General features: G+C 47.0%; 1 protein-coding gene across 5 annotated transcripts in view; it reads right to left on the bottom strand.

The window, feature by feature from the left end:
- The window catches only part of SLC24A3 (solute carrier family 24 member 3), a 347,553-nt gene that overhangs the window by 63,810 nt on the left and 257,635 nt on the right, over positions 1 to 26,108 (bottom strand). For all 5 annotated transcript variants that reach the window (XM_075925773.2, XM_075925774.2, XM_075925771.2 and 2 more), the window contains 2 exons: positions 21,848 to 21,932; positions 19,023 to 19,126 (listed from right to left, as the gene is read on the bottom strand). In XM_075925773.2, coding sequence (XP_075781888.2) covers positions 19,023 to 19,126; positions 21,848 to 21,932 — 189 coding nt within the window. The remainder of the gene's footprint in view (positions 1 to 19,022; positions 19,127 to 21,847; positions 21,933 to 26,108) is intronic.

The following is a 26,108-nucleotide window of genomic DNA, read 5'->3' as shown; positions in this document are numbered from 1 at the left end:
CAGCAGACATTGATTATCCAACTTCCCTTCCTAGCACATGGGGCCACTCTGCTACCTTGAAAGAGCTGGGACTGGACTTTCTGAGCGTTCCCCTTGGAGGGTCTTTCTCTAGCTGCATGGCTTTCGTGGCATTTGGCATCAGCTTCTTTTAATGTCTGTAGTTCACTCTCCTGCTCTCAGACTAGCTGCCCACACTATACAGATATAGTTGCTTCTCCCACACCAGCAGACTATCCCACTCAGCCTTGGTTCCCAAGTGCATAGAACTTGAGAGGTTCAAGGAAGGCCCCATTAGAGGGGAGACCATGAGTGGGGAAATGCCCAGCCAGTGGTCCCTCTAGTCTCAACCACCTTGGACCCAGATGCTAGGAGGAGACAATTTGAGATACTATGTTTCCAGCTGACTCCCCCAGCCCACCTGGACTGGGAGCCCCACCAACCTCCTCGTGAGAATGGGGCCATAGTCTTGACTTGAATGGTTGCCGTGACAGAGGGAGCCACGTTGATAAGGAAGCATCCTGATCTGTGCCCACCCAGCCCCAAGCAAGCCAATACCATCACAGCCCCATGATACTGTCAAAGCCCACCCCTTTGGACTCTGCCATCATGTGGACACTGAGGTTTGGATTAGGGAAGGGGTCAGAGGTAGCCATGGTGGGTGAAGAATATGGAAGGGACACAAACCAGAAGTGCAAAGTGACTGCAAAATGGAAAGAGCCTTCAGCCTATCCTTGCTCCAAATCATCTCTGATCTGCTACTGGGATTTTGCTGAATTGGGCCAAAGTTCAGAAGTCCTGGCGTAGGGGCTGTTCTCAAGCAGGGTGGGTAATTTGAGAAGATGTTTGCAGTGTTCTTGTAGCCATATTGGCCCCAATATGAGAGAGAGACAGCGAGAGAAGGCAGGTGAGGCAATACCTTTAATTGGACCAACTTTTGTTGGTGAAAAAGACCATTTTTTGAACTCATCACACCAGAAGAACAACTCTGTGGAGTTCAAAAGCTTGTCCCTGTCAGAGATGAAGTTGGTTTTAGAAGAGAGATTACCTCACCCGCCTCGTCCCTCTAATTCGAAAAGAGTCAGAGAAGCATAAAATGTCTTTGAGTGCTTATTGGAACTCCACATCTAACTCTTTAGAGAGTCTCTTCTTCAAGGAACAAACGTGATATCACCTGTAAAAAGGAGATTTCAGGGACTCCTTTGGCAGAGCTTGAGTGGAAGGGACAAAAGCAGCCGTGTGGAGAACGTCACCTATAGAACTAGGAAAACAAGTATCTCCATTAGTTTTTACACCAGGTAAAGAGCGTTTTGCCTGGCACAATTTCAGCATAAATCAATAATCATTCCATTCCCATGGCTGCAATGCTCATTACACAGGGAGTGGAAGCTGAAGGGAAACCTAACTTGCCGGATCATTTGGTTTTGGCCTGACTCTGTGAAATCACCAGTGCTGCATCGCATGGGTGAGTATCTTGAGAAAAAGGAGCCTTCTTGTGAGAATACAGTACCAAAAAGATTCTGCTGCATTTACAGTCAGTGAGTGTCCATTTGGTGGGGGGAGGGTCTGTTCACAGGAGACACATTGAGAAAATACAATTCTAGAAAAGCAGGGAAAAGAGGGAAAATGCAGATTCTCCATGTCACGAGGGCAGCGCTGGTCAGAGTTGGAAAATGCCCCAGTGCCCAGCAATACTCCGGGACAGCTAAAGGGTGTCCGAGACAGAACATCAGGAATGGCTGCCCGTCGCAGGGAGCCATAGCCTGTAATACCTCTGAGGCTGGTATAGGGGGCTCTGTCTGTGAGGTGGAGTGTTTTCCATATAAGGGCATGTAAATTAATAATCTTCCCCTGCTCGCTCCACCCATTGCAGTAACAGATCAGCCAGTGGGCTGACTGGTGCTCAGGCCTGCTACTCCACCCACTGCAGCAAAAACCAACCTATGGGGTGATAAGTTCACAGGCAATAAAACAGGCAGGCAGCCCCTCTCTCACTGGGGATTCGCATTGAGTGAACGCCTGGCCTGATCACCCAGACGCCTTGCACCCCCCGCTCTTGAGTCTTACTGAGCGTACTCCGAGTTGGTCGACCCGAGTGGAGACAGTTTATGAGCGTGTGACCGGTACTTGTGTTCCTGCTGTCTCCAGAACTGGTATAACCCCCCCCCTCCCACCATCATCCCTATCCTAATTGATTTTTTAGTTGTCCTTATTGCTTGCCAAGTGACAGTAGCTAAAAAGTTACTAAGTTAGTTTATAAATAGTTGTGGTTTAGGTTTTTTACTGTTTCCTTGTATAAAGTTGTGTAAATAGTCAGCCCTATGGATAATACCAGTGTTAATTCAACTGTTCCTAACCCCTGGGCAGTTATTGGGAATTATTGTGATTTAGAAAAGCCTCAGGGAATTGTTTTGTGTTGTCTGGCAATCTGTTTAATTTTTGTTCTGATGATTGTCTGGCGCCATCAAAATAAAATCAGTTTGTTCTTTTTGAAACCCCCAGTTGTGGTCTCATCCTTTCCGGCATCCCTTCGAACCTCGTGTATTACGGGGACTGACAAAGGGCAACATGTAAAGGAAACGGCAGCAGCTGCATCTGCGGTCACTTTGCAGCTCCTGGTCCAATGTATTTATATCAGATGATGCCCCCTAGTTCTGACACCCCTTCCTGCTCTCCTGCTGTGGCCCCTTTTCGGATTTTGTCCCCTGCTATGGTATGTAATGAACAATACTCCCTTCTCCCCAGTCTCAGATGAGGTTTCATGCACATCGCTGTGTCCCTATTTGGATGTTTCCCTTAGGGGCCAGTTTGCATTTATCACAACTTCTCAGGGCCAGATCCTTTGAGGAGTCCTGTTAAAAACTGGTCCTGGCTATATACTGACTATATATCTTATTGCTGGCTATGAACGAACTCAGTCGTCTTTAGCTGAGATGCTCTAGCAACTGGCTGTGACCAGAAGTATTTAAGTGGCGTGGGTATGGTATTTTTGCCAGAGCTACATTGACTGACTAACTGATCAGGGTACGTCTACACTACATGCCTCTGTCGGCAGAGGCATGTAGATTTGTTTGTTCAGCAAAGGTAAATGAAGCCGCGATTTAAATGATCGCGGCTTCATTTACATTTACATGGCTGCCGCGCTGAGCCGACAAACAGCTGGTCAGCTGTTTGTCGGCTCGCCGCTAGTCTGGACATTCCCCCTGTCGACATCAAAGCCCTTTGTCGGCAGCCCCGGTAAACCTCATTCCACGAGGAATAACGGGGCTGCCGACAAAGGGCTTTGATGTCGACAGGGGGAACGTCCAGACTAGCAGCGAGCCGACAAATAGCTGATCAGCTGTTTGTCGGCTCAGCGCGGCAGCCATGTAAATGTAAATGAAGCTGCGATCATTTAAATCGCGGCTTCATTTGCCTTTGCCTACAACCCTAATCTACATGCCTCTGCCGAGATGGCATGTAGTCTAGACACAGCCTGAGTGTCAAGGCCACAACCTCTGACAACGTGATAGGGCACAAACCAAATCTTTGCCCTGGATTATTAAAAGGTCACACCGGTGGTACATTACACATCCTTAAACTACTGCTCCGGGCCAAAAAACCCTTTTCCAACATTACAAATTAAAAAAAGTCAGAGGGAAAGAATCTCATAAATACAATCACAAAACCAGAGGTCAGTAGCGGGGCCAGACAAAACTGCACACGCAGACAGTGAAATTAAAGCTTAAAGGATTAAGATGTATGCAGGCTAACTGTGCGGAAAAACAAAATAAACAAAATTAGACTGCAAAATCCCAATCTCTTCAACAAGCAAAGTTCTCCCTGGTTATTAAATTCCTGTTCACAGGTTCTTTTTCTTACCCTTCTTTATTTAGAACACCTATTTCCTGGGGAATATTTACACATTTCCAGGTGTATCAAAGCACAATCTAACACACAACTCTGGAGATGCATTCCTCACTTACACATATGTGAATAATCACTCGGCCAGTGGAAACCCGTCAGAATTCAATTTATTTATTCAGACAAAAGATTGGCACTATGGCAGAAATGTGGCCGACCCAATGCACTTGAGTTTGGCACTGGACAGCACCTGTTTTTTATACACAAGAATGAAACTGGACCATTAGGTTCTGAGGCGTTTCAGTGAGTGGCAGACTAATACGATAACTGCAGCGAATGAGGCTATCTCTGAACGGGCTGTTTGAAACATTCTGGGTAAGTAGGCCCTGCTTATCCACCTGAACAAATTGGGGAGTTAAATCAGTTATCTGAGAGAGCCCTGAAGGAACAGGTATAACGACACCCAACAGCTGGAAGCTGAAGCTAGACAATTTTGGAGCAGAAATAGGATGCACATTTTTAACAGCGAGGTTAATTAAACGGTGGAACAAATTACCTAAGGAGAAACTGGATTCTCTATTACAGGGAAAGTGATCATCTTTTCTAGAAGATATGCTCTACTCCAGGAATTAATTCAATTCCTTTGGTCTGTGATATGCAGGTTGGCAGACTGGATTAATACACACGATCCTTTCTCGCCTGAGTGTCTATGAATCTATGAACTACCCACAATTAGGAAAACAACGTCACCTCTGAACAACCAGGTTTCCATGCAACAGCAACAGCAACCGACGACTGTCCAGCACATGATGGCGACTGTGAGCCTCGAATGACCTTCAGAACGATCTCTTATTTCATTACGGAGAATTGCACAGGGGTGTAACAAGAACCCAGCTGCTAGGTGCCTGGCTAACAAATGCAAGTTGTATGATATATAAAAATTTCCCTCTTTCTGACAGCCCCATCAGTAATCTGCAGCTCATGTGATTAATTCTAGTGGCTTTCTCTATTTTGGGTGACTACCGAGACATATCGGGAGACAAACACTGAAGACCACAGCACATGTGCCGGGAAGGGTGGAGGATTCAGATGAGATGAGATCTTCAGAATGGGTATAACCCCATTGCTTTGAATACCATCAGAGTTAGACCAATGCTGTGTGCTTGCGAAGATTAACCACTATTCCAACCAAGGGGGAGGAGAAGCTGGAAGGTGGGAGATAAAGGAGCAGGTAAAGATCCACACATGTGTGTACTGTGGGGGACAGTGGGCTGAAAATATGCTCTGAGTAGAATTATGGATTTGAGGCATCATCTTCACGTCTTTACAGATACACAGAGTTAACTGACAATCAAGGAACAACCCTAATTCAATCCACCACCAGCTCAAGGGGCAGAGTATTGTGTTCAGTTCTGGGTACCACATTTCAAGAAAGATGTGGAGAAATTGGAGAAGGTCCAGAGAAGAGCAATAAAAATGATGAAAGGTCTAGAAAACATGAGCTCTAAGGAAGGCTGAAGGAATTGGGCTTGTTTAGTTGGGAAAAGAGAAGACCAAGAGGGCACATGATCACGGTTTTCAGGTATCTAAAAGGGTGTCACAGGGAGAGAGGGGGGGAATTGTTCTCCTTGGCCTCTGAGGATAGGACAAGAAGCAATGGGCTTAAACTGCAGCAAAGGAGGTTTAGTTTGGACATTAGGAAAAACTTCCTAACTGTCAGGGTGGTTAAGCACTGGAATAAATTGCCTAGGGGGGTTGTGGAATCTCCATCATTGGAAATATTTAAGAGCAGGTTAGACAGACATCTATCAGGGATGATCTAGATGGTGCTTGGTCCTGCCGTGAGGGCAGGGGACTGGATTTGATGATCTCTTGAGGTCCCTTCTGTTCTAGTTTTCTATGATTCTTACATCTCTATCCTGCTGTATAACAAGTATCATCAAGAAATGTTGCCAGATTTGTATCTTAAGGGAAGAACTGATATCTTGCTTTCACTGCACACAGTGTTCTCAGATTTCTCCCACTCCTCCTCATTCTCCCACATCCCCAGGAGTACAAACAAACCAGACAAGGGCTAAATAAATAGCGTTAATGATACATGACTTTGAGATCTCTACAGATGAAACAGAATAGACACAGGCTCCTGGAGCAACAGAGACGCCGAGGGAAACGGCTTCTCCGACACCCATCCCGCAGCTTCGCTAGCACATCTGTGGAGCCATACCACTGTGCCGTGAACAGCACTTCTGGAGATCCCGCCCCCGGAACATGTACGTTGTGCCCACAGTGGTACAGGACTGTGCAGGCAAACTCTGTCCCCCCCCTGCAGGAGTGTCAAACTATTTCAGTGCTATTGTAGAGGGAAGTGCTAACTCCATCCAGGGAATCATAGAATCATAGAAACATAGAATAATAGGACTGGAAGGGACCTCAAGAGGTCATCGAGTCCAGCCCCCCGCCCTCAAGGCAGGACCAAGCTCCACCTACACCATCCCTGACAGATGTCTATCTAACCTGTTCTTAAATATCTCCAGAGAGGGAGATTCCACCACCTCCCTTGGCAATTTATTCCAATATTTGACCACCCTGACAGTTAGGAATTTTTTCCTAATGTCCAATCTAAACCTCCCCTGCTGCACTTTAAGCCCATTACTCCTTGTCCTGTCCTCAGAAACCAAGAGGAACAAATTTTCTCCTTCCTCCTTGTGACACCCTTTTAGATATTTGAAAACCGCTATCATGTCCCCCCTTAATCTTCTTTTTTCCAAACTAAACAAGCCCAGTTCATGAAGCCTGGCTTCATAGGTCATGTTCTCTAGAGCTTTAATCATTCTTGTCGCTCTTCTCTGTACCCTTTCCAATTTCTCCACATCTTTCTTGAAATGTGGCGCCCAGAACTGGACACAGTACTCCAGCTGAGGCCTAACTAGTGCAGAGTAGAGCGGCAGAATGACTTCACGAGTTTTGCTTACAACACACCTGTTGATACAACCTAGAATCATATTTGCTTTTTTGACAACAGCATCACACTGTTGACTCATATTCAACTTGGAAGGAGCAAGGCAAGCCGGATGCACAAGCCTTTTCCAGTGAACGGGACTGTGTCTGGCAGCCCTGGGGTGTGCTGAGTTTCTCTCTCGCCTCATGATACATTCCGGTCAGGCATTCCGAAAGGGATTTTGGGGCCTCTTTTTTTCGAGGCCCAACACAAGGTGGCTGAAAGAGGCCTGATCGTCCGTGGGGAACACCGGCATTTTCTGAACTTCAAGCCCTTTCGGGTCTCAGGTCAGGTGCTCAGAGACTAGACACTGTTGGAAAACTTGGCCCCCGAGGACCAGGATAAAAGGAAATGTCACTGCTCTCCTCACTGAGAACAATTTATGGACAAACTGCCTCCAAGCAGGGGGGCAACCAGAATTTTCTTAAGGGAGAGACCTGAGGGGCTGACTGTGTGTCTGCATGTCTGGGGGGGGGGGTTCCCTAGAGCTGAGCATGTGAGTGGGTAGGGGGCAAGCGTGAGGCTCCCCAGATGGATTGTCAGATCCACCTGAAATTCTCATTTTAGAAATGGATTTTATGCCCAATGCCTCTGAGGCAGTTATCGGGCCTGTCTGTGCTGGGGGAGAGGGCACGAAGGGCTCAGTGATGCAGAGGAGGTGCCTCCATTCTCAGTAGCACAGTTAGAAGCTCCCCACATTGAATAAAGGCATAGGGGACTTCCCCTTCTAGGGACCATCATCTCCTCAAACCCACCATTATCCCCGAGCTGGTCAGCGGCCTGCACTGCTCACACAGCTCTGCACTGCAGCCATGGAGGAAGTTCAGTAGCCCAGACTCACTCAGTAGCTCCATGCTAGGTGGGGTCAGCTACCGACCTGCTGGGTAACCTTAAGTGATGTCAAAGCCACATGCCTCAGTTTCCCTATCAATAAAATGGGGCTAATGATACTGACCTCCTCTCAAAAGAGTTTTGAGTCCCACTAAGGAAAAACAATGGCAGGCCCAGATATTATCATTGTCAGTCGGTATGGTGCTCAACTAATGGGCTGGCAACCATCCACTTTTCCCAAGGATAACAAGCTGGTTGTGTGTTTTTAATTCTGAAATATTTTGAGGACATTTTGTTCCCCAAAAGCCCCAACAAAACTAACAAATTTATAAAAGTTTTTAACCTCTTTTTTCAAGTACCTTTAACCACAAGACCCTATTAAACGCATCTGGACAAAACTCTTTCTAGGTGGCTTTGATTCCAGCTTTGAAAAACAAATTTGAAGCTGGCTTGCTAACGTTGGCTCCTTTACCACATTTATTTCAGTTAGCAAGAAAGAGAGAGAAGGTGAGCCAGGTGACTTTTTTTATTGGACCAAGTTCTGGTGGGGAGAGAGACAAGCTTTTGAACTTATGCAGAGCCCTTTTTCAGGTCTGGAAAATGTACTCAGAGTGTCCCAGTTATAAATATAGTCCTGTGAATATAAACTCATTTCTCTGGGGTGAAATCAAAACAAGACCTCATTCTGTGTGGCCAGACTCGGTCCTCACAAGTCCGTGAGACAGCAGTGCGAGCTGCGTTCATGGAGCCAAGGCAGGAGCTGCGTGCATGTTGTTCCTTATTTGTTTGTGGTGGCATTGCTCACTCATGTAACTAAACCCTTGTCTATATTAACTCCTGCCATCAATCTAATCTACATCTTGTCAGCTCCGCAAACAGGGTAGCTGAAACTCACAATGTTACTGCGGTGTCTTGTGTGCAATAAGGTCAGAGGGACTGCTCCCCTGTCGATGCTGGCTACTCTTCCTGTCCCTGTGGAGTACCTGTGTGGATGGGAGAGTGCTTGGAGATTGATTTACCGTGTCTAAATAGACACGACGAATCTACGGCCAGCAGATCGGTCAGTGTAGTGTTTATCCTTGGCATTACTTAGTGGAGACAAACCTTAAGTGATGACCCCTGACCTAAAGAGCTTCCAGTCTGAGGCCCTGATTTTTTATGGTATTTAGGAGCCTAACGCCCACTGATTTCAACAGAAGTTAGGCACCTGATATGATGAAAAGAAATCAGACCCGTAGGCATATACTTCAATCTGTCTATGTTCAGAACAGCATTAGAACACAGACAAAGTTCCATTGTGCCTTTTAGTTTACCGTAAGGTCAAATCGACTGCCAATTGCATTTAGAGATGAGTAGAGCCCTGTGTGGAGACAAAACTGGTGTCTGCAAAATTCGTGGATATCCACATCCACATCGATAGATGCGGATATCCATGGATATAAGGCAGATACCCGCAGGTTTGCAGGGCTCTAGTGATGAGAACCGTTACCTATTCTTGAACAGTGTACTACTGAAAATGTTGTAATTAAAATGAATTCTTTAAAAGAATCTGATTGTGATTTGTGGCACTTTTTTACATGCCACTGCTCCCGTAAAAGGGCTGTAGGGGAAACACATCTCTGGCCTGCTGGTTGACTAAACAGCAATAATAAGAAAGCCACGTCAGTGGACAGGGTGGGAGTTGGAGTTTGGAATCATGCTCTAAAAACCGGCTGGCCCAGGACTGAAAAGGCAATAGCTTTATTGTCACTTGAACTGTTTATCTGTGGAGACCTTCATAGCAGGAACCACTGTGAACCTGACTTTGCTAACTCATACACACACATGCATTCTCATTGCTGCTAACGGGGCTGCTGGTGTAAACCCTCACCTGAATAAGGGTTAGTGGGATCAAGGCAGGAGAGGAGCAAAGATTTTGGAGAGAGAGAGAGACAGAGACAGAGACCGAGTGTGTGTGTGTGTGTGTGTGTGTGTGTGTGTATTTTTAAGATCCAGAGAGGTGTTGATGTTTGCGCAGCACAAAGACTGTATTAACCGTTCCCTTTAATAAAATATGCCATCAAACTAGGGAGGGCTACACGGAGGAGATATGTAATTATCCTTGTACTTACTTGGTTTTCATTATTCTTTGTACTGAAGTAGCACCTAGAAGCCCTAGGCTGGACCAGGATCACATCTGCGAGGTCAGTGAGGGACAAGCTAGACTGGTGGCCCCACTATCTCATGAGTGGCCCACTATCTCCATGGCTGCGAGATGGTTTCCTGGTACAGGGTAGCTTTGCTAACAGCCCTTGCACGCCTAGAGTTTGCGGAGGTGCGGGTGGAACCATAGCAGTGCTGTGATGGGACACGGGGGAGGGGGGGGGCGGGGCACGGTGATCGCAATGTTGTGTGCAATCCCATGTGCCTCAGCTTCACGTGCCTTCAATTGAAGTGCTTGTCATTTCTGGAATACTGGTAGGAAAAAGAAAACCCTACAAGGATGGGAACCAGCAAAATCTGGCAACTCTGTGTGTGGGCAACGGTAAACCAAGTGTCTTGTGGGCCGTACACAGATCCCCAATGGGCGGCAGGTTGCCCACCACTGTGCGAGGGGCACAAACGCAACAGACATGCCCCAAATGCCCTTACATGGTAAGTACGTCACAACATGCTAGGCGCTGCCCAGACGTAAAGGAAGGTTCCTGCGCTGAAGATCTCACCGTCTACTAGAAGGTGGCGGGGCAACAGGGCAGCACATCCAGGAAACTGGCCACGTCTTGACCATTCGAAGCCAGACCGCTGCCCTGTCAAATGGGTCATCGCTTTAGTGGGATGAATGTGAGGAACTGCCCACCAACGAGAGGGGAGTGTTCACAGGCTGACCAGCATATAAGACATCCGAGAAGCTACAGCCACGTGATCATTTCAGAACTGTGGCTGCACCTGTGCTGTAATCATGTAGCTTAGGTCACAGCACTCCGGAGCTAGATCAGCAGCCCTGGATGACTCATGTGCAATTTACTATACAGAGGTTTGTTGAAACTGCTTAGTTGGGTCCTAAATTAACTCCCCCATAGCAAACTAAACCCATCGTAACAGAGAATTCCTTCGTCAACCAGTGATGATTGGAAACAGAGAGAACTGTCTCTTCCGCAAGCGCTGCCGTGCAGTTAAAACCAGTTCTGATCACATCTAAGGCACTGAAGCACATGGATTTGCCATGTGCAATTGTCTAATGATTCAGTCGGGCACTGCAATGCACAGTCATATGGCAACATGATGAAGTGGGTGGCCTGATGCCAATTTACACTCGCCAATGATGTGATCCGTTTGTATTGGTCACTAGTTTTTGGTGGCTGCACAAGTCCCTTCAAAGCCTTCATCTCATTCCCTAGAGCAAAACGGACCACGGAAAAGATTAACCACTTCGCTTCCCACATTCAACACCATCAAGAATCATGAGCTTGTTCAATAGTGCAGTGGCACAGACACACTGTAGCTGGATATGCCAAGCATTTTATCGATAGAAAATCAGCACCCTCCCTGACCAGCCTGAGGATTCCTTGGCTGGATCTGAGCTGTGCTTCCTGGCCCAGGGATTCTCCCCTGTAAATCAGATGCCACAGGGGACGCTGTAAGGGGAAGCTATCAAGCCAGGTAGAGGGAGATTCACATACAGCAATACATTCTGAATGAAAAGCAGGCACTTAAAAGTGATGGGCCTAGTACTGGGATGGCCCTTATGTGGCTGTAATAAGGAACGGAATAAGGGTTTTTATGAGAAGCACGTAGTCTCACTAAGGGTGTGTCTACATAGCACCGTTATTTCGAGATAACTAGCGTCTATACAGCCATTCTGTTATTTCCAAATACTTTCGAAATAATGGATGGCTTATTTTGAAATTTGTAAACCTCATTCTACGAGGAATAACGCCTATTCTGAAATAGCTATTTCGAAATACGGCGTGTGTAGACGCTCCACCGCTGCTATTTCGAAATAGCCCCTCACCAGGGCCATTCTAAGTAATTCCTCCCTAGTGCCTCCTGGGGCTCTAAATCGTGGTAGCACGAACATTAGGGAAGCCTGCCTCGGACTAGTTTTAAGGCTTCCCTGCAGTGTAATGTGCTATTTTAAAATAAGCTACTTTGGAATAACTATTCCGGAATAGCTTATTTTGAAATAAGTGTGCAGTGTAAACGTACCCTAAGAAAAACAATAAGGAGGAAAAGGTGCTGGAAACTGAGAAAGATGCAATAAACCAAAATGCTGAAACTTTTCCTAATTTGCAGCCCCACAGGTTCAGTTATCCCATTGGTACAACTGTATAATAACAGAGGTCAGCAGTATGACTCAGAGGGGAGTTCAACCCACTGTCCATACTGACTATTCTTATCTGCTACATCCCCACAAGTGAACACTAATGTCGAGGAGGGGTGGATTAGCTGGTTAATTCCTCCATTTGAAGCTCATACGAACACGGTGGGACTGAAATTGGCATAGAAAAGTGGCCGTATAAAGGTCCATTTCCCTCACTTTCACCAGACACATGTACTGTAGGCCATGTGAAGAGGCTTCTGAGATTTGTGAGCTAACAGCAAGCCCAGAGGACTGCTCTCATTTTCTTCTGATACATATAAACTGGCTTGGAAGATCTTTTACAATATGCAGCAAACATTTCAATACTGGATACAATTGGCAAAAGTCTTAATTGTGGCTATGTTTACCCCAAAATACTCTGTTCTCCAGCAGAAATGGCAACACTGTATCCTCGGTCACATTTACAAAGTCTTGCAAAAGTCTAGGGTGTTTCAGAAGCACTCAGTGTTGGATTAACTCTGCTTCTATTTAGGGGATGGTCAAACTTCCACTCACTGCAATGGAAGAAGAGTTAGGCCAAAATGGAGCACTTTTCGAAAACCCTTCCACTGAAGTTCTACCTACCCCCTCCCAAATTCTCACAACCTGGAAATAATAGTTCACTCTGCAACGGCTCTTTCATTTGAGGGTTTCAAAGAGCTTTGGAAAGTCCCGGTCAGTATTGCTTCATAAAGTAGGTATAAACAGTAACTTCAGGACTGCCCTGAACATGGCCCCTCATTCCAGTTTCCCTTTTGGGTCCCTACTAACTCCACATGAACTTTTCCTCCAATCCACCAGCAGCCGTGATTAACCAACATTGAGCGCAAACAGCCCAAACGCCAGTCCCTGTCCCCCAGGGCTTGTGTTCTTTAAAACCCAGCTTCATTCTCACCTTCCCAGCATCTCTCGCCACACCTGGACTCTTTAACCATCCTCTTCTGTCCCTCTGCCAGGACTGTGCCCGGCCCTTCCTTCTGGGCCACCAGCCCCCTCTTACCAGCAAGAACTCACACAGCTTCTCTGCTAGGAGTCTGTCACGGCTCCTCTGGGGCCCTGCTCTCTGGCAGAGATATTAGTAGGGAACCTCCCCTCTTCCCTTCAGTCCTCTGTAGCTCTTTGCTCCAGCTCTCTGGCTTAGAGCTGGCAGGCATCTTTCTCGGCCACTCCTGCTCCTACCAGCTTCAGCCCTCTGGCCCTGGCTTTGTGGGATGGGGACATCAGCCGACAAATCCTCCTTATGCTCCCCTGCTTCCAGGCCTCTCCCAGACACCCACTTCTCTCTCTAGGATCTGAGCTTGCCTGACTGACTCAGTCTCCTCTAACACTCTCTCTCACCAGGTCTCTTAGGGCTTGTCTACACTAGGGAGAAGATTGATGCTGCCTCAGACAATCTTCCAGAGTTCGAATTAACCAGGGCCAGCCCACAACATTTTGGCACCTGAGGTGGGGAGCTCAAATGATGCCCCCACCCCTCCTCGAATGGGCCAAAACTTTTCTAAACTCTGGGTCCTAGTGGCGCCCCCCACAGTCTGGCACCGGAGGCGGCCGCCTCAGTTCGCCTCATGGTAAGACCAGCCCTGGAATTGGCGGGTCTAATAGAGACCTACTCATTCGAACTGCGAGGGCGCTGGTAGTTCTGCTCCTCACGAGGTGTAAGGAAAGCCAACAGGAACATTTCCTCCCTTTGACCTCCCACTGCGTGGACGGCACCAAAACACCATTTAAAATACCTCAGCGCCAGCTACGTAATTAGCATAGCTGGACTTGCACATCTTCAGTCAACTTTCCCCTTTAGTACAGGCCTGGCCTTACAGCCTCGCCCCTCAGGTGCTGACCATCCTTTTAACTGGCCCGGCACATGGATTGGAACAGGAGAGTGGAGCCAAACTTCATTTAATGGGTCAGCTACCCAGTCACGGTAAGTTACACCTGGTTCCCTTGCAGGTCAAAACCCTTCAGCAAACAACGGTTAAAGGCCCAATATTTTAAGGTGTTCAAGGTGCCTAACTTCTACTGAAATCAATGCGAGTTAGCCCCCTAAACAGCTTTAAAGCAAAAAGGAGAGCTCCTCGCTTCTAGTTCTGCAGTCATTAGACCACACCCAAAATAACTTAGTGTAGGCCACATCCCTACTGAACTTCTGAAAAGTATCGGGTGTGGGAGGAGGGAGACAATTATGGGGACATTTTGCCCTGGTCTACTTCAAATTTATTTCAAAATAACTAGGGGAGCGTCCACACTACCAAGCCTGTTATTTCGCTGGTTATTTCTAAATAATAACTCTTGCTTGTCATGAGGAATAATGCCTATTTTGAAATAGTTATTTCGGGAGTTATTATTTCGAGATAGCGTCTTTTGAAATAGATTCCTAGTATAGACCTGCCCTTTGGTTCTAAGTCCTGTGTCTTAAAAAAACAACAAAAAACAAGGAGTTTTCACAACATTGTCATTTTTTTCTGGACACCCAAGCGTCTTCCCATCTAAAATTCTGGTTAGTGGCTGTGTTTGCTGAGGTGGTTTAAGACTGGTGGACAACAGTGCCAGGAAATACAGCGAAAAGAAAATGTTTTGTTATGCCTAGGTCATCGTTTTGCGCAGTTAATCCCCATCTGTTTGAATGTTGTTCGTGGCAACCTGACTGAAGAAAAATTCCTACTGATTACACAAGAACACCTGCGGGGAACATTGCTCAATGCCCTGGGAAAGCTTTGGTAATTAATAATGGGCTTGAATCACATGGGCTTTCACAGTATGAGTTACAACAGTGCCTCTTAAACACGGAGCACACTTTGCGAACTTTCAGCTGCACGTTCTTTTAGGGAATCTAACAATAGAGAATGCCCACTTCACAACTTATCCAAGGACTCTTCCTAATAGTGAAAATATGCAGTTCCACCTGGAAAATGCTCATAGTTAATACATGCCAGATTCCAGACCTTCTGGTGAAAATATAAACTCCCTGCCCACTTTCTCGAACTGATACAGGCATCTAATCCCCTCTCCTCTGTTTGGGCTTTCAGATTTAGTTGTCCCACTGCCTCGTACTACCTGCACTATTGTGCTTCCCTTCCCCTTTGTAGACAGGATCATACAGTGACATTTCAAAGATCACCTTAAAGAATATAAAAATATTTGGCATTTCTGCAAGCTGCAGTACTCAGCTATTTAATTACAGGGAGTCAATCACCTGTCTAATTCAGACAGGAATCTCACAACTTAATTATTTTAAGTTGGGATGGATAACTCGGAAAGTCTCCAATAGTCTGACATGTGAAAAGCATTCAAAAAATAATACCAAGAGTTGACAGCACCACTTTCAACGATACAAACATTTAGAGTAGAATAAAGAATGAGAGGAAGATCAAAGACGGGATATAGTAATCTATTTGATAGAGGATGTAAATCATCAACAGCACTGTGTCAGTGTATCAAATACAGCAGCATCTTTCATCGCTGAGCGAATTTCATTCCCACCTACCAAGTGGCAGAGCCATAAGGATATGTCTCTGCTGCAACTGTGACCGAGGGCTTATTTACCCTGGCACGTTCTATTGGCAGAAAGTGCCTTTTGGCGACAAAACAGTGAGAGCGTTTACACTGCAATGCAACTTCTGTCGGGAAAAATACCCAGTTTTGGCAACAAAAAACTTGCACCCTGGTGAGAGACTTTTGTCTTTTCCTCTCCCTTTATTGTCAGCAAAGGGCCAGTGTGGACTCTGCTGTTTGTTTTGTCCAGAGAACTGGCTTCCACCAGTATCTCACAAAGCCTGGCTGTGTTCAGTGTTTAGTGATCTCTGCTGCCCTGCAGGCATGTGCCCCTCCCCCTTCAAAGCTCCGGGATGTATCTGACAGCTGAGTAAGCTCCTCCATTTAGAGTGCAAACAAAGAACAAATCATTGGAATGCTTCTGTTCTGTCTTGCACTAGGAACACAGCGGCAGGAAGACTGGGCTGGAGAGATGGCTGTTCTACTTTGCCATTCCTTAGCAGAGAGAGCTCAAAGAGCTACAAGGGAACCCGAAAAAGCACGGGGATCAGCTCTGCCTTCCCACAACACTTCACTGTGGGATGCTTACCCACACTGCTCTGCTCTTATCTGTCAACAGGACAGCTTGCAGTGTGGCCAGGAACTGCTGACAATGGGAGTCGGAAAAACTGGCTTGACTAGTTTTCACTTTTGCATGTCGACAACGCTTTTCATCACCAAACCTCCACAGTGTAGACATAGCCTGTCACTGCAACACATGCAGATTTACTCAAGATAGCACTGATACAGGTAGCTCAAAGCTAGCTCAAGTAACAATCACAGTGAAGTTGTGCTGTTACAGGTGACTGCATGAGCTAGCCCTGCCTACCCAGGACATGATTGGCTGCTGCCTCACTGATACTGTTAACTGAGCTAGCTTTGACCTAGGTAGCTCAAAACTAGCTTGGACGTAGCCTCAGAAGCTGCAGTTGCCCCCCTCAATTGCAGCGTGGGCATACCCTAAGTATCCATCCTGGGTCTTAAAGCAAACACAAACATTAAGGCTGTCATTTGCAAAAGCCACCCTGTGGATGATCTGAACAATGATTAATTTGAAGAAGAATTAGGTGTCCTCCTCTCATAGGCAGCTTTGAAAACCACTGACATTTGCAGATTCTTTTGAACTTTGTGCTCAGTTGGGTTTTTATTTATCAGAGGAAGAAGTGGAAGAATGGGGAGAGCATCCATAAAATGGAAAGGCTAGCAGCTGGGCTGTGAGGTTTTGAGTTCTGTGGAAGCGTCCTGATTAAAGATGTTAAGGAGTAGTTGACTAGTTGATTCCCCCCACCCTTTGCTGCCACTATCAGATACCTCCCCCCCCTCAATTGTAGCTACTCCATGCTGGTGCTTCCACTTTGAAATACACAAGAGTCCCCGCTGGGCATACCCACTGGGGACTCATGTGCATTTCAAAGTAGGCACCCGCATGCAGCCCCAAGTCAGTGGAACTTCCCGGGCTGTACGCCAAGTTTTGCATTCCTCCTTTGAAATGTACAAGAGCCCCAATGGGAAATTCCATCAACTACTCGACTAGTCAATTAATTGTTAGTTAACATCCCTAGTCCTGATAATGGTAGAATCAAGGCTCTTCTTTTGGCTTTCCTGACAACCCAGGTGGCGTGGAAAATGCTAGCTCCCCATGGCTGGTCAGCCTGGTGCTTCCTATTTACCAGTTTGGGATCACTGTAGCAGCAGCTGGACCCCTTTTGATTAGGGCCAGGTTGGGATCAGGGATATAAGTAACTAATCGACGAGTTGAGTAGTTGCTTCCCCCCTTGCTGCCTCTATGAGAAAGAGGCAGTAAGTGTGGGGGAAAAGAGGAAGGGGTGATGGTGGGAGCCAGCTTAAAAGCCAGTTCCCCCCTGCTCCAGCTCCATGGGAGGGGGTGGGGCACAGCAGCAGTGTTCCACCGTTGAAATGTACAAGAGGCCACACTAGGGCTCTCGTAAATTTCAAAGCAATAGCAGTGCATGGAGCCTGGGGCTCAGAGTTCCTCCATGTGGCGCTTCTGTTTTGAAATGTACAAGAGCCCCAGCACTGTCTGATCATATGAGAAGACCAAGCTATTCTTCGACATTATTTTTTAACTGGAGCGAGGTGCTGCCCAGCCATTGTGTTCTTGTTGCTGTAGGAAGAGACGTTTCTTTGTAAGAGGCAAGATCTGTGTAAGAGGCGAGATCTGCGCTCATGACGCTCCATAGGCAAGGTCTCTCTGCTGAGAGAGCCCAACCCTCACCCTCATGAACATTCCCGGCAAGCACAGCTGTTGTTTAAGATGCCAGTACAGCTGACATGCAGCTGCTTGTAAGATGCTGCCGGTAAGATATATTCCTAGCATTCGCTGCATTCCTTCTACGACTTCAGATGTGTTTTAGCAACTAGGCCGGGACTTCTCACCCAAGTTATCTTTGTGGGAAGCTCCCTCTGGGTATGCTTACACTACAGAGGAAGATCGAAGCTGCTGCTCTCGATCTTCCAGATTTTGTATTAGTGGCTCTAGTGAAGACAGCTAACTCAAAGTGAGAGGGGTGCTCCAGTTGATGCCGGTAACCCTACTTTCATAAAGAGTAAGGGAAGTCGAAGGAAGAGTGTTTTCCCTTCAACTTCCTGCAGTGTAGACAGCGCCACAAGCCAAGTTAAGCGACTTTGACTTCAGCTTCACAATTAAAGTAGCTGAAATTGTGTATCTTAATTTGCCTTTGTCCTGTAGTATAGACATACCCTCTTTGTTATGTGGGTCTCATCCACACAGTCTATATACTACCTGTATGGCCCTCAAGGTGTCACATGGACTGCAGCCGGGTGCTGATTGGCCTGCAAGTGGCCCGTTGGCTGCAGGCTGGAAACCACTGGCGGTGGCGTTGATGCTGAGGGAGTGGTTATCAATATCTTTGTATGAAATGGTGAGAAACACAAAAGTTATCTCCAATCCACCCTCAAAGACATTACCGGCTCCTGATTTGGTCATGTCACAGCTGGTGACAGAGAAGCCTCAATTAGCCTGCACAACATGACGAGAGCATTGGAGGAGAATATCAACGAAGAGCAAACACAGGGAAGAAGGGCAAGGCGGACGTATTTCTTTGGGCCATTAGGTTCAAGCTCTAAAATACCTCTCCTGCACCCTATTTCCTTCCCCCTTTGTAAAACGGTGCTGGGGGATGGTCTTCAGATCAGTTGCTCCTTCCACGAAAGTCAAGGCTCAAAACTTGCAGGAAATTTAGCTTTTCCTTTCTCCCTGATTTGTTTCTGAATCGGCTACTTTGGCAGCAGCGTTGCTTACCTGCAGTTCCCTTCCACAGTGCTGCTGTTGTCCTCAAAGCAGCCTTCAGACCCCCAACTAAGCAAAGCTCCCTTGCGTTTTGCACACCCATATCTCGCCCCCAAACGGAGAAGCTCAGTCTGCGTGAGCTGCTGATTTGCACTGGTTTTTTTGCTGGGATATATGGAGAGCCAATGGAACTAGAACTTGGGAGCTGCTCTTACCTGTCCTGCGAAAAGGCCGCACACGCCAATGATGCAGAGAATGTTGAACACGGCAGAGCCAACAATGGTTCCAACTCCTACGTCTCCTTTTGTTATAAACACACCTGAAAAACAAGTTCAAAGCCAACTGTGTAACTCGGACGCAAAGGGATCCTACTAAGAAAACCTGCACCCCTTTGTTGTGTATAGTAGAACCTCAGAGTTACAAACACCTCAGGAAAGGAGGTTGTTCTTAACTCTGACACGCTCAGAACTCTGAATAAAAAGTGTATCACAACTGAGCAAAGACTCAATACAGCTCAGAAACTTTGCTATGCAGAAGAAAAATGCTGCTTTAAACCATCTTAATTTTAATTCAACAAGCACAGAAACTGTTTCTTTATGTTGTCAAATCTTTTTAAAACTTTCCTGTTATTGCTGGTAATTAATATTTAACACAGCACTGTACTGTATTTGCCTCTTCCTCCCCCACCTTTGTTGCCGCCTGACTGCGTGCTCCCAGTTCTCAATGAGGTGTGTGGTTGATCGGCCCATGAGTAATTCTGGTATTTGTAACTCTGAGGTTCTACTGTACCTGGATCTTGGGTATTTTGCTTGATTCAGCCCACACTGACTCTAAGGGCATGTCTACCCTGCATGGGTATTTCAAAATGAGTTATTTCAGAATAATAACTCCCAAAATAACTATTTCGAAATAGCACGTCCACACTACAGGGAAACCTCGTAAATTGTACAAGACAGGCTCCCTTCATGTGGATGTGCTACCTGGCTTTGGCGCCCAAGGAAGCACTGGGGAGTAATTACTCTGAATGGCGCTGGGGAGAAGCTATTTCAAATAGCAGCAGTGGAGCGTCCACACTCCTGATATTTCAAAACAGCAATTTCGAAATAAGCGTTATTCCTCATGAAATTAGGGTTTACTATTTTTAAATAAGAATCCCATTAATTCTGAAATAATTTTGAAATAATGGACTTGCTGTGTGGATGTTCGCCTTGTTAGTCTGAAACAATGTGATTTATTTCAAAATAATGCTGTAGTGTAGACATGCCCAAGTTTAATAGGACAAGTTGTAGAGGAAAGTAAAGGGTGAATAAGGAGGCAGAATCTGGCTCTTTCATGGGATTAGAGAAAACATGTGTTATCAAAAGTGTTATGGTAATGGGTACCATAGAAATAAAAGTTTGCAAATAATCAATAAAAGCAACGAGGAGTCCTGTGGCACCTTATAGACTAACTGAAGTGTAGGAGCATAAGCTTTCGTGGGCAAAGACCCACTTCGTCAGATGCATGTCTGACGAAGTGGGTCTTTGCCCACAAAAGCTTATGCTCCTACACTTCAGTTAGTCTATAAGGTGCCACAGGACTCTTCGCCGCTTTTGCAGATTCAGACTAACACGGCTACCCCTCTGATACTTGACAAATAATCAATAATCACTCAATGGCACCTGCTGGCTATCGGTACCCAACGGGTATTGTGTATAACTAAGTAGTGACCTGACAAGGTTAGAACTCGGTCCCACCTGAACTGCCCAATCATGCTGTAACCATCTTACAACGCTGACGTTGTTACTATAGCATGGTCCCTGAGTCGGTCAATATTAGGTTAATTGATTTTAAGACCAGAAGGGAACCCCTATGATCATGTAATCTGACCTCCAGTATCATGCAGGCCATAGGACTTCCCGGAACTAATTCCAGTTTCAGGACCAATAGGTGTGGAGGAAGGACAGATTATCTTTTAGGAAAATGTCCAATCTGGAGTAAAGTATTTCCAGGGATGGACAATCTCCCACAATCCTCGGTAAGTTGTTCCAGTGGCTAATCGCTCTCTTGCTGCACAGATGGGTATAAACAGGGCTAGACACTTCCCTCAATGTAGACAGTTTACAGCATGAGTCTCGATCCAAATTCCCTGTCCCCAATGGCCACAGGAACCACCACTAGGCTTGTGCTAACACCAGTGGAGAACCAGGGTTGAAACGAGCCAGTTCTGCTGATGAGGAACCAACTGTGGAGAAGAACGAAGCCCCTCGCGCTCGAGCATTGTGGCAATAGGACCCTCCATCTTGCCCCGGACGCTGGGTGCTGCTGTGAGGGCACCCCCTTTGTTCTATTCTACAGGCTTTTATACGGTGGTCATCCACGGCGCCTCTGTGCACCCTCTAGCAGTGGCAACATGGCCACGCAGCCGTCTCTCCGTCTGGTGGGAGGAAGGACAATTTTTTAAAGCCCTCAGCTAATCCCTCCCTAGGAAGGTTTTGACTCGGCAGCTTCAGCAGCCGCCAGCCCTAGCGGCATGCCCTTATGTGCCTCACCGACAGAGCCAGGGATTTCTCAGCACGATCTTGGAAGAGAAGGAGATGTGGGTGGGGTATGCAGGAAAGCTGCTTGCGCGGATCGCCACCTATCCAAAACAGGACCAAAACGTAACCACCCCCGCTGATCTGCACTAAAATGGCCATCTGCCCTGTAATGGATCAACGTAGCCCCTCAACACAGTTAAAACCCATTGTGTGTGTGTGGGGGGGGGGTACAATTTAGTGGCATGTTAATCCATTCACGGTGCGGAGAGCCTGGATGATGCCTGGTGACGCAGACTGTACATAAAACCAGAAATTCAGGTGTTTGTTCTTTCATCAACACTGGGAGATTTTATACAGATAGCTCCTAGACTTAACAAGGCTTTGCCACCACTAATCTTCCATGCGTCCACGGGAGAACAGGTAAAGGCTTATTGTAAGTATGAGAATGACTTGGCAATTCCATCTGGACTTAATGCTTTTAAAAGACTGTGTAAAGACGAAATGGGTGGTGAGTTACTTACCTATAACAGATGTAAACAACTCCGGAGCAGAGCTTCCAGCGGCCATAAAAGTTGCCCCAGCCACGTCCTCACTAAGATCCAAGCGCTGCAGGAAAAAATAAAAAATGACATCCATGACAAGAACACTGGCAGGTGAGAAGAAATTCAACTGGAAAGATGAAATTGTCTGAGCAGGAAATTGCGTATATGCTTAAACGGAAACAAGGGAAGCATCAACAGGACAGAGAAGCATTCGCTACCCTGGAGAAATACTGTCCTTTCAATCTAATAAAACAAGATGCCTGCCCCTTCTGATCCCAATCAATGTATATTAGCTGCACCGCACCAGAAGGTATGAGGTCACCCTTTGAGTCACGATTCCTTTCTTGTTTCCAAAGTGTGGTAAATGACAACCTTCTCCATGCACATGTTGTATCACCTGCTTTGGCCAGTACATGGGGAGGGAGCCAAGTCCTTACCCATGAGTATGGGGAGTATGTAAGGGCGTGAGTACCCTGGACCCAACGTGCTAGCTTCCCTATATGGGATTTACACAGAAGTGGCTAACTCAATCTTTGCAGATCATCAGGGACTGCCAGTCTCTTAAAATATATATGCTCACCAAACTGGACCTGTAAGAAACCCAAAGCCCAAGTCAGGTATCCATAGACTTAGACATAGGGGGTTGTTTTTACTTAACACAATATGGGTACGTCTAGACTACCGGGTTTTGTCGACAGAAGTTTTGTCGACAGTATCTGTCGACAAAACTTCTGTCGACAAAGAGCGTCCAGACACACTGAGTTCTGTCGACAAAGCAAGCTGCTTTGTCGACAGAACCCTGTAGTCTAGACGCAACCCTACAGGCAATAACACCTTCTGTCGACAGAACTCTGTCGACAGAAGGTGTTATGCCTTGTAAAATGAGGTATACCAGCGTCGACAAAACTGCTGAGTTCTGTCGACGTTATGTCGACAGAACTCAGTGGTAGTGTAGACGCTGGTATAGTTTTGTCGACAAAAGTCCACTTTTGTCGACAAAACTCAGTAGTCTAGACACACCCATATATATCCTGAGAGGAAAAACACTCACAACTGAATACAGATTTCATTGGTGTCACCCTTTTCCAAATAACTTCTTAGATAACAATTTTCTGAATGTGTTCTGCAGACCCACCGTCCCACCAGTACGACCTACAGTTCAGTAAATGGGACCAAGCTATGAAAACGAATTGGCTTAGGTGGTACCTCCCATTGCTTTATGCAAAGAGACTATAAAGCAAGCCCGCTGAAGAATGGCCTCGTTTCTATACAATCAGACCTGAAACACACAAGCTGCAGCCCCTGGGTATGGATTGACAGCAGAATGAAGGGCAGTGGAATGTGAAGGGAACACTTTTCAGACCGCACTCGTTCATAACAGCAAAGAGCAAGCAAGCTGACAGGGGATCTAAAAACTTCCTCTATGGGACTTGAAAATAATCCTATAGTGCATTGTATTTTCACCACTAGAATCTCTGAGGTTTCTTCATGAATATTCACCTCAGCAAACTATGTATACGCCAACGTAGAAAATGAATTTGCTCTGCAAAAAATGCAGAACAAACAACTGAATCCTTAGTTAACAGCTTAATTTTCTCACATGGGTTCCAGATCCCCTTAACTCTGCCCCTATGACATGCTAATCACGCAGTGTTACACATATGTTATGGGGTGGCAATGGCAGAAGAGTTGGGTCAGCAGCATCTGGCTTCCATGGGAGGCAGGAAAGCTCAAAAGCGTACTATTGTCATAACGTGTGACAAACTGATTGAACAAAAGCTTTGCTGGACATGAGCTATACAGGACTAAAAATATTGCTAAAAACGTATTTTGGAAGAAAAGATAGAGCTCACAAAGGGCTAGTTTCTTCTGCACCGGACTCAGTGGAAACACAGATATGCTCATCATCTCATACAGCTTGCACCTTGCTGATGCCTTCAGAGGCGGGATAATCAGTCAAGGGATATGCTTGAGTCCTTACTTCCTAGAAACACATTGCTATAACAATGGTTTCCCTGGGAGAGAATCTCAGACAATGTAGTCAAATGGCCATGTGTAAGAGTTGTAGTTGAGTCCTGAGTCACTGCCCCGTGCTCGGGCCTGTACGTCTTAGCCCGGTGGCCCCTTTCACACCAGGCCAGAACGTAGGCCAACTAACAAACAATTCCCGCACAATCAAAATGGCGGCCCGGGCCCTGGTTCAGGGCGGGGCAGGCAGACAAACCGTCTCGGCAGTCCAATGCCAGCCCAGGCCCTGGCTCAGGGTGAGGCAGACAAGTAAACAGTTTCTGCAGCACAAGTGGAGAGGGGGAGACTGCCACCCAAATGCAGGGAGTGGTAGGGGGGACGTGGGCCCTCCCTACTCCACCATGTCCTGGCCCAGGGCCCTAGCAGTGGCAGCCTTGCAGCACTGGGGTCGGCAGGGGATCCACACCGAAGCCCGCTGACCCAGCTTAAAGGGTGATCAGATCCACCTGATCATCTGTTGCTTCCCCTGGGCCACTTCCAGACTCCCCCTCCGGTTGTACATGTTCCCCTGGTCAGGGCGGGCCCCCAGGGTCTGTATGGTCCCAGTCTAGAGCTAGGGAGAACAGGGTCTCTTCCTCTGGGCTGGGGCCTGGTGGCCTAGGCCAGTCGTCCACCTCAGCCGGTTCCTCAGCCTTCTCAGGGTTGGCCTCCGCTCCCTCCTACAGCCGGCCCCCTACTGAGCTTCTGGGCCTGGCTTTTATACTTCCTGCCCTTCCCCCAGGCTGCTGCGGACTTAATGGTGAGGCTCCAGCTCAGCCCATCCGGGCTCAGAGAGGGGTTCTCCCTCCTCAGGGTCAGTGAGCGGCCATCCCTGCTCACTACACCATGACAAGCAGGGATGTGACAGGTTAACTGTTTACCCAGTAAGCAACACCCTTAACGTGTCTCCAGCTCCCAGGCAACGAGCTAGCAGCAAGGCCGGGAGCAGCGAGCCCTTTCAATAGCAGGCACTGAAAGGGCTCGCAGCTCCCATCTCTGGCTAATGTGATGCCTGAGAGCCGCAGGGGAGGTGTGAGCCCTTTCAGCTCCTGCTATTTAAAGGCCCCGCCCCTTCTGCCCGAGGCCCCGCCCCTTCCGGGGCAGCCCACAACCACTTCAAACATTTTTGAAGTGGCCCCCACTCAAAAATTATTGCCCGCCCCTGAGTTAACTGGTGGGGGCTGGAGTAGCTCCTCACTTGGGCTTGGGCGCCTTTCAGGCAGGGGCTGCTCCGGACGAGTTGGAGCAGCTCCTGCCTGTGGTGGGGAGGCTGCTTCAGCCCAGCCAACCTCCCCCTTTAATCGGTTAATCGGTTCAAAAGCACATTTAACAAGTTAACCAATTACATGGGATTTTACATCCCTAATGACAATCTGGGCAGTACAAAGATGTGGCAAAAGAGGCAAAAATCTATCCCATGGGGTCCACAGAAAGCTCTTCACAGAGAGCTGCGATATCAGTTTGGGGCCTGCAGATGCTACTATAACCCTAATAATAATCCACTTCCGATGCTGATTACACTACACTGGGAAAAGCTATTCTCATTCTGGAATAAGCGTGTCCCTGTGAAGAGCCATTGCGGAATGTTGATTTCCAAGTGTTTGCGAATCTTTAGGCTACAAGAACTTCCCTAATGCGAGCGAATAAGAGTGGGACTTCTTTGCAAGGACGATGTTGTGTAAGTGAGTGAGAGAACCTGCTTCAAATATGCCAAATATACCACATCACCAGGGAGGGTTGCCCATCTGTCACCGTTATTCACCCTGAAATCAGTAGAGCAGCTTTGAGAGCCAGAGATTATTCAATGGGATTTCTTGAGCAGATAATTACTTGGTGTGAGGAAGCAGGGGCAGAATCCAGCACCACACGTGATCCGAACATGTGGTCAAACTATTTCCCCTTTAGTTTGAAAAAGACAGACGGCGAGTGGGCCAGGAGAAAAGGCAGTTGAGACCCTTCCCAAGTGAGCTAGTCCCATGTCCATTTGAATGCTAGCACTGAAGACAATGTCCATGCGTGTGGGAAGTTTTAAAGACAAGTCATTTCAGATTCAGACAAAAATATGGTGGACCAACTGGGAACAAAGGAACGTGTGTTTCTTTCACTGTCACATAACTCGAGAACAGCTTGACGTTGGAAAAAAAGGACTCTGTGTCCCCCAAAAGGTCACCTTTGGGCCGAGAACAAAGATTTTGAAAAAACAACCACCCATGTTTTGGAGCGAGTTAAGACC

Source organism: Pelodiscus sinensis, chromosome 3 (genome assembly GCF_052426305.1).
Source record: "Pelodiscus sinensis isolate ZL-2025 chromosome 3, ASM5242630v1, whole genome shotgun sequence".
NCBI classification, from domain to species: domain Eukaryota; kingdom Metazoa; phylum Chordata; order Testudines; family Trionychidae; genus Pelodiscus; species Pelodiscus sinensis.
This window is presented reverse-complemented; position numbering and strand designations above follow the sequence as displayed.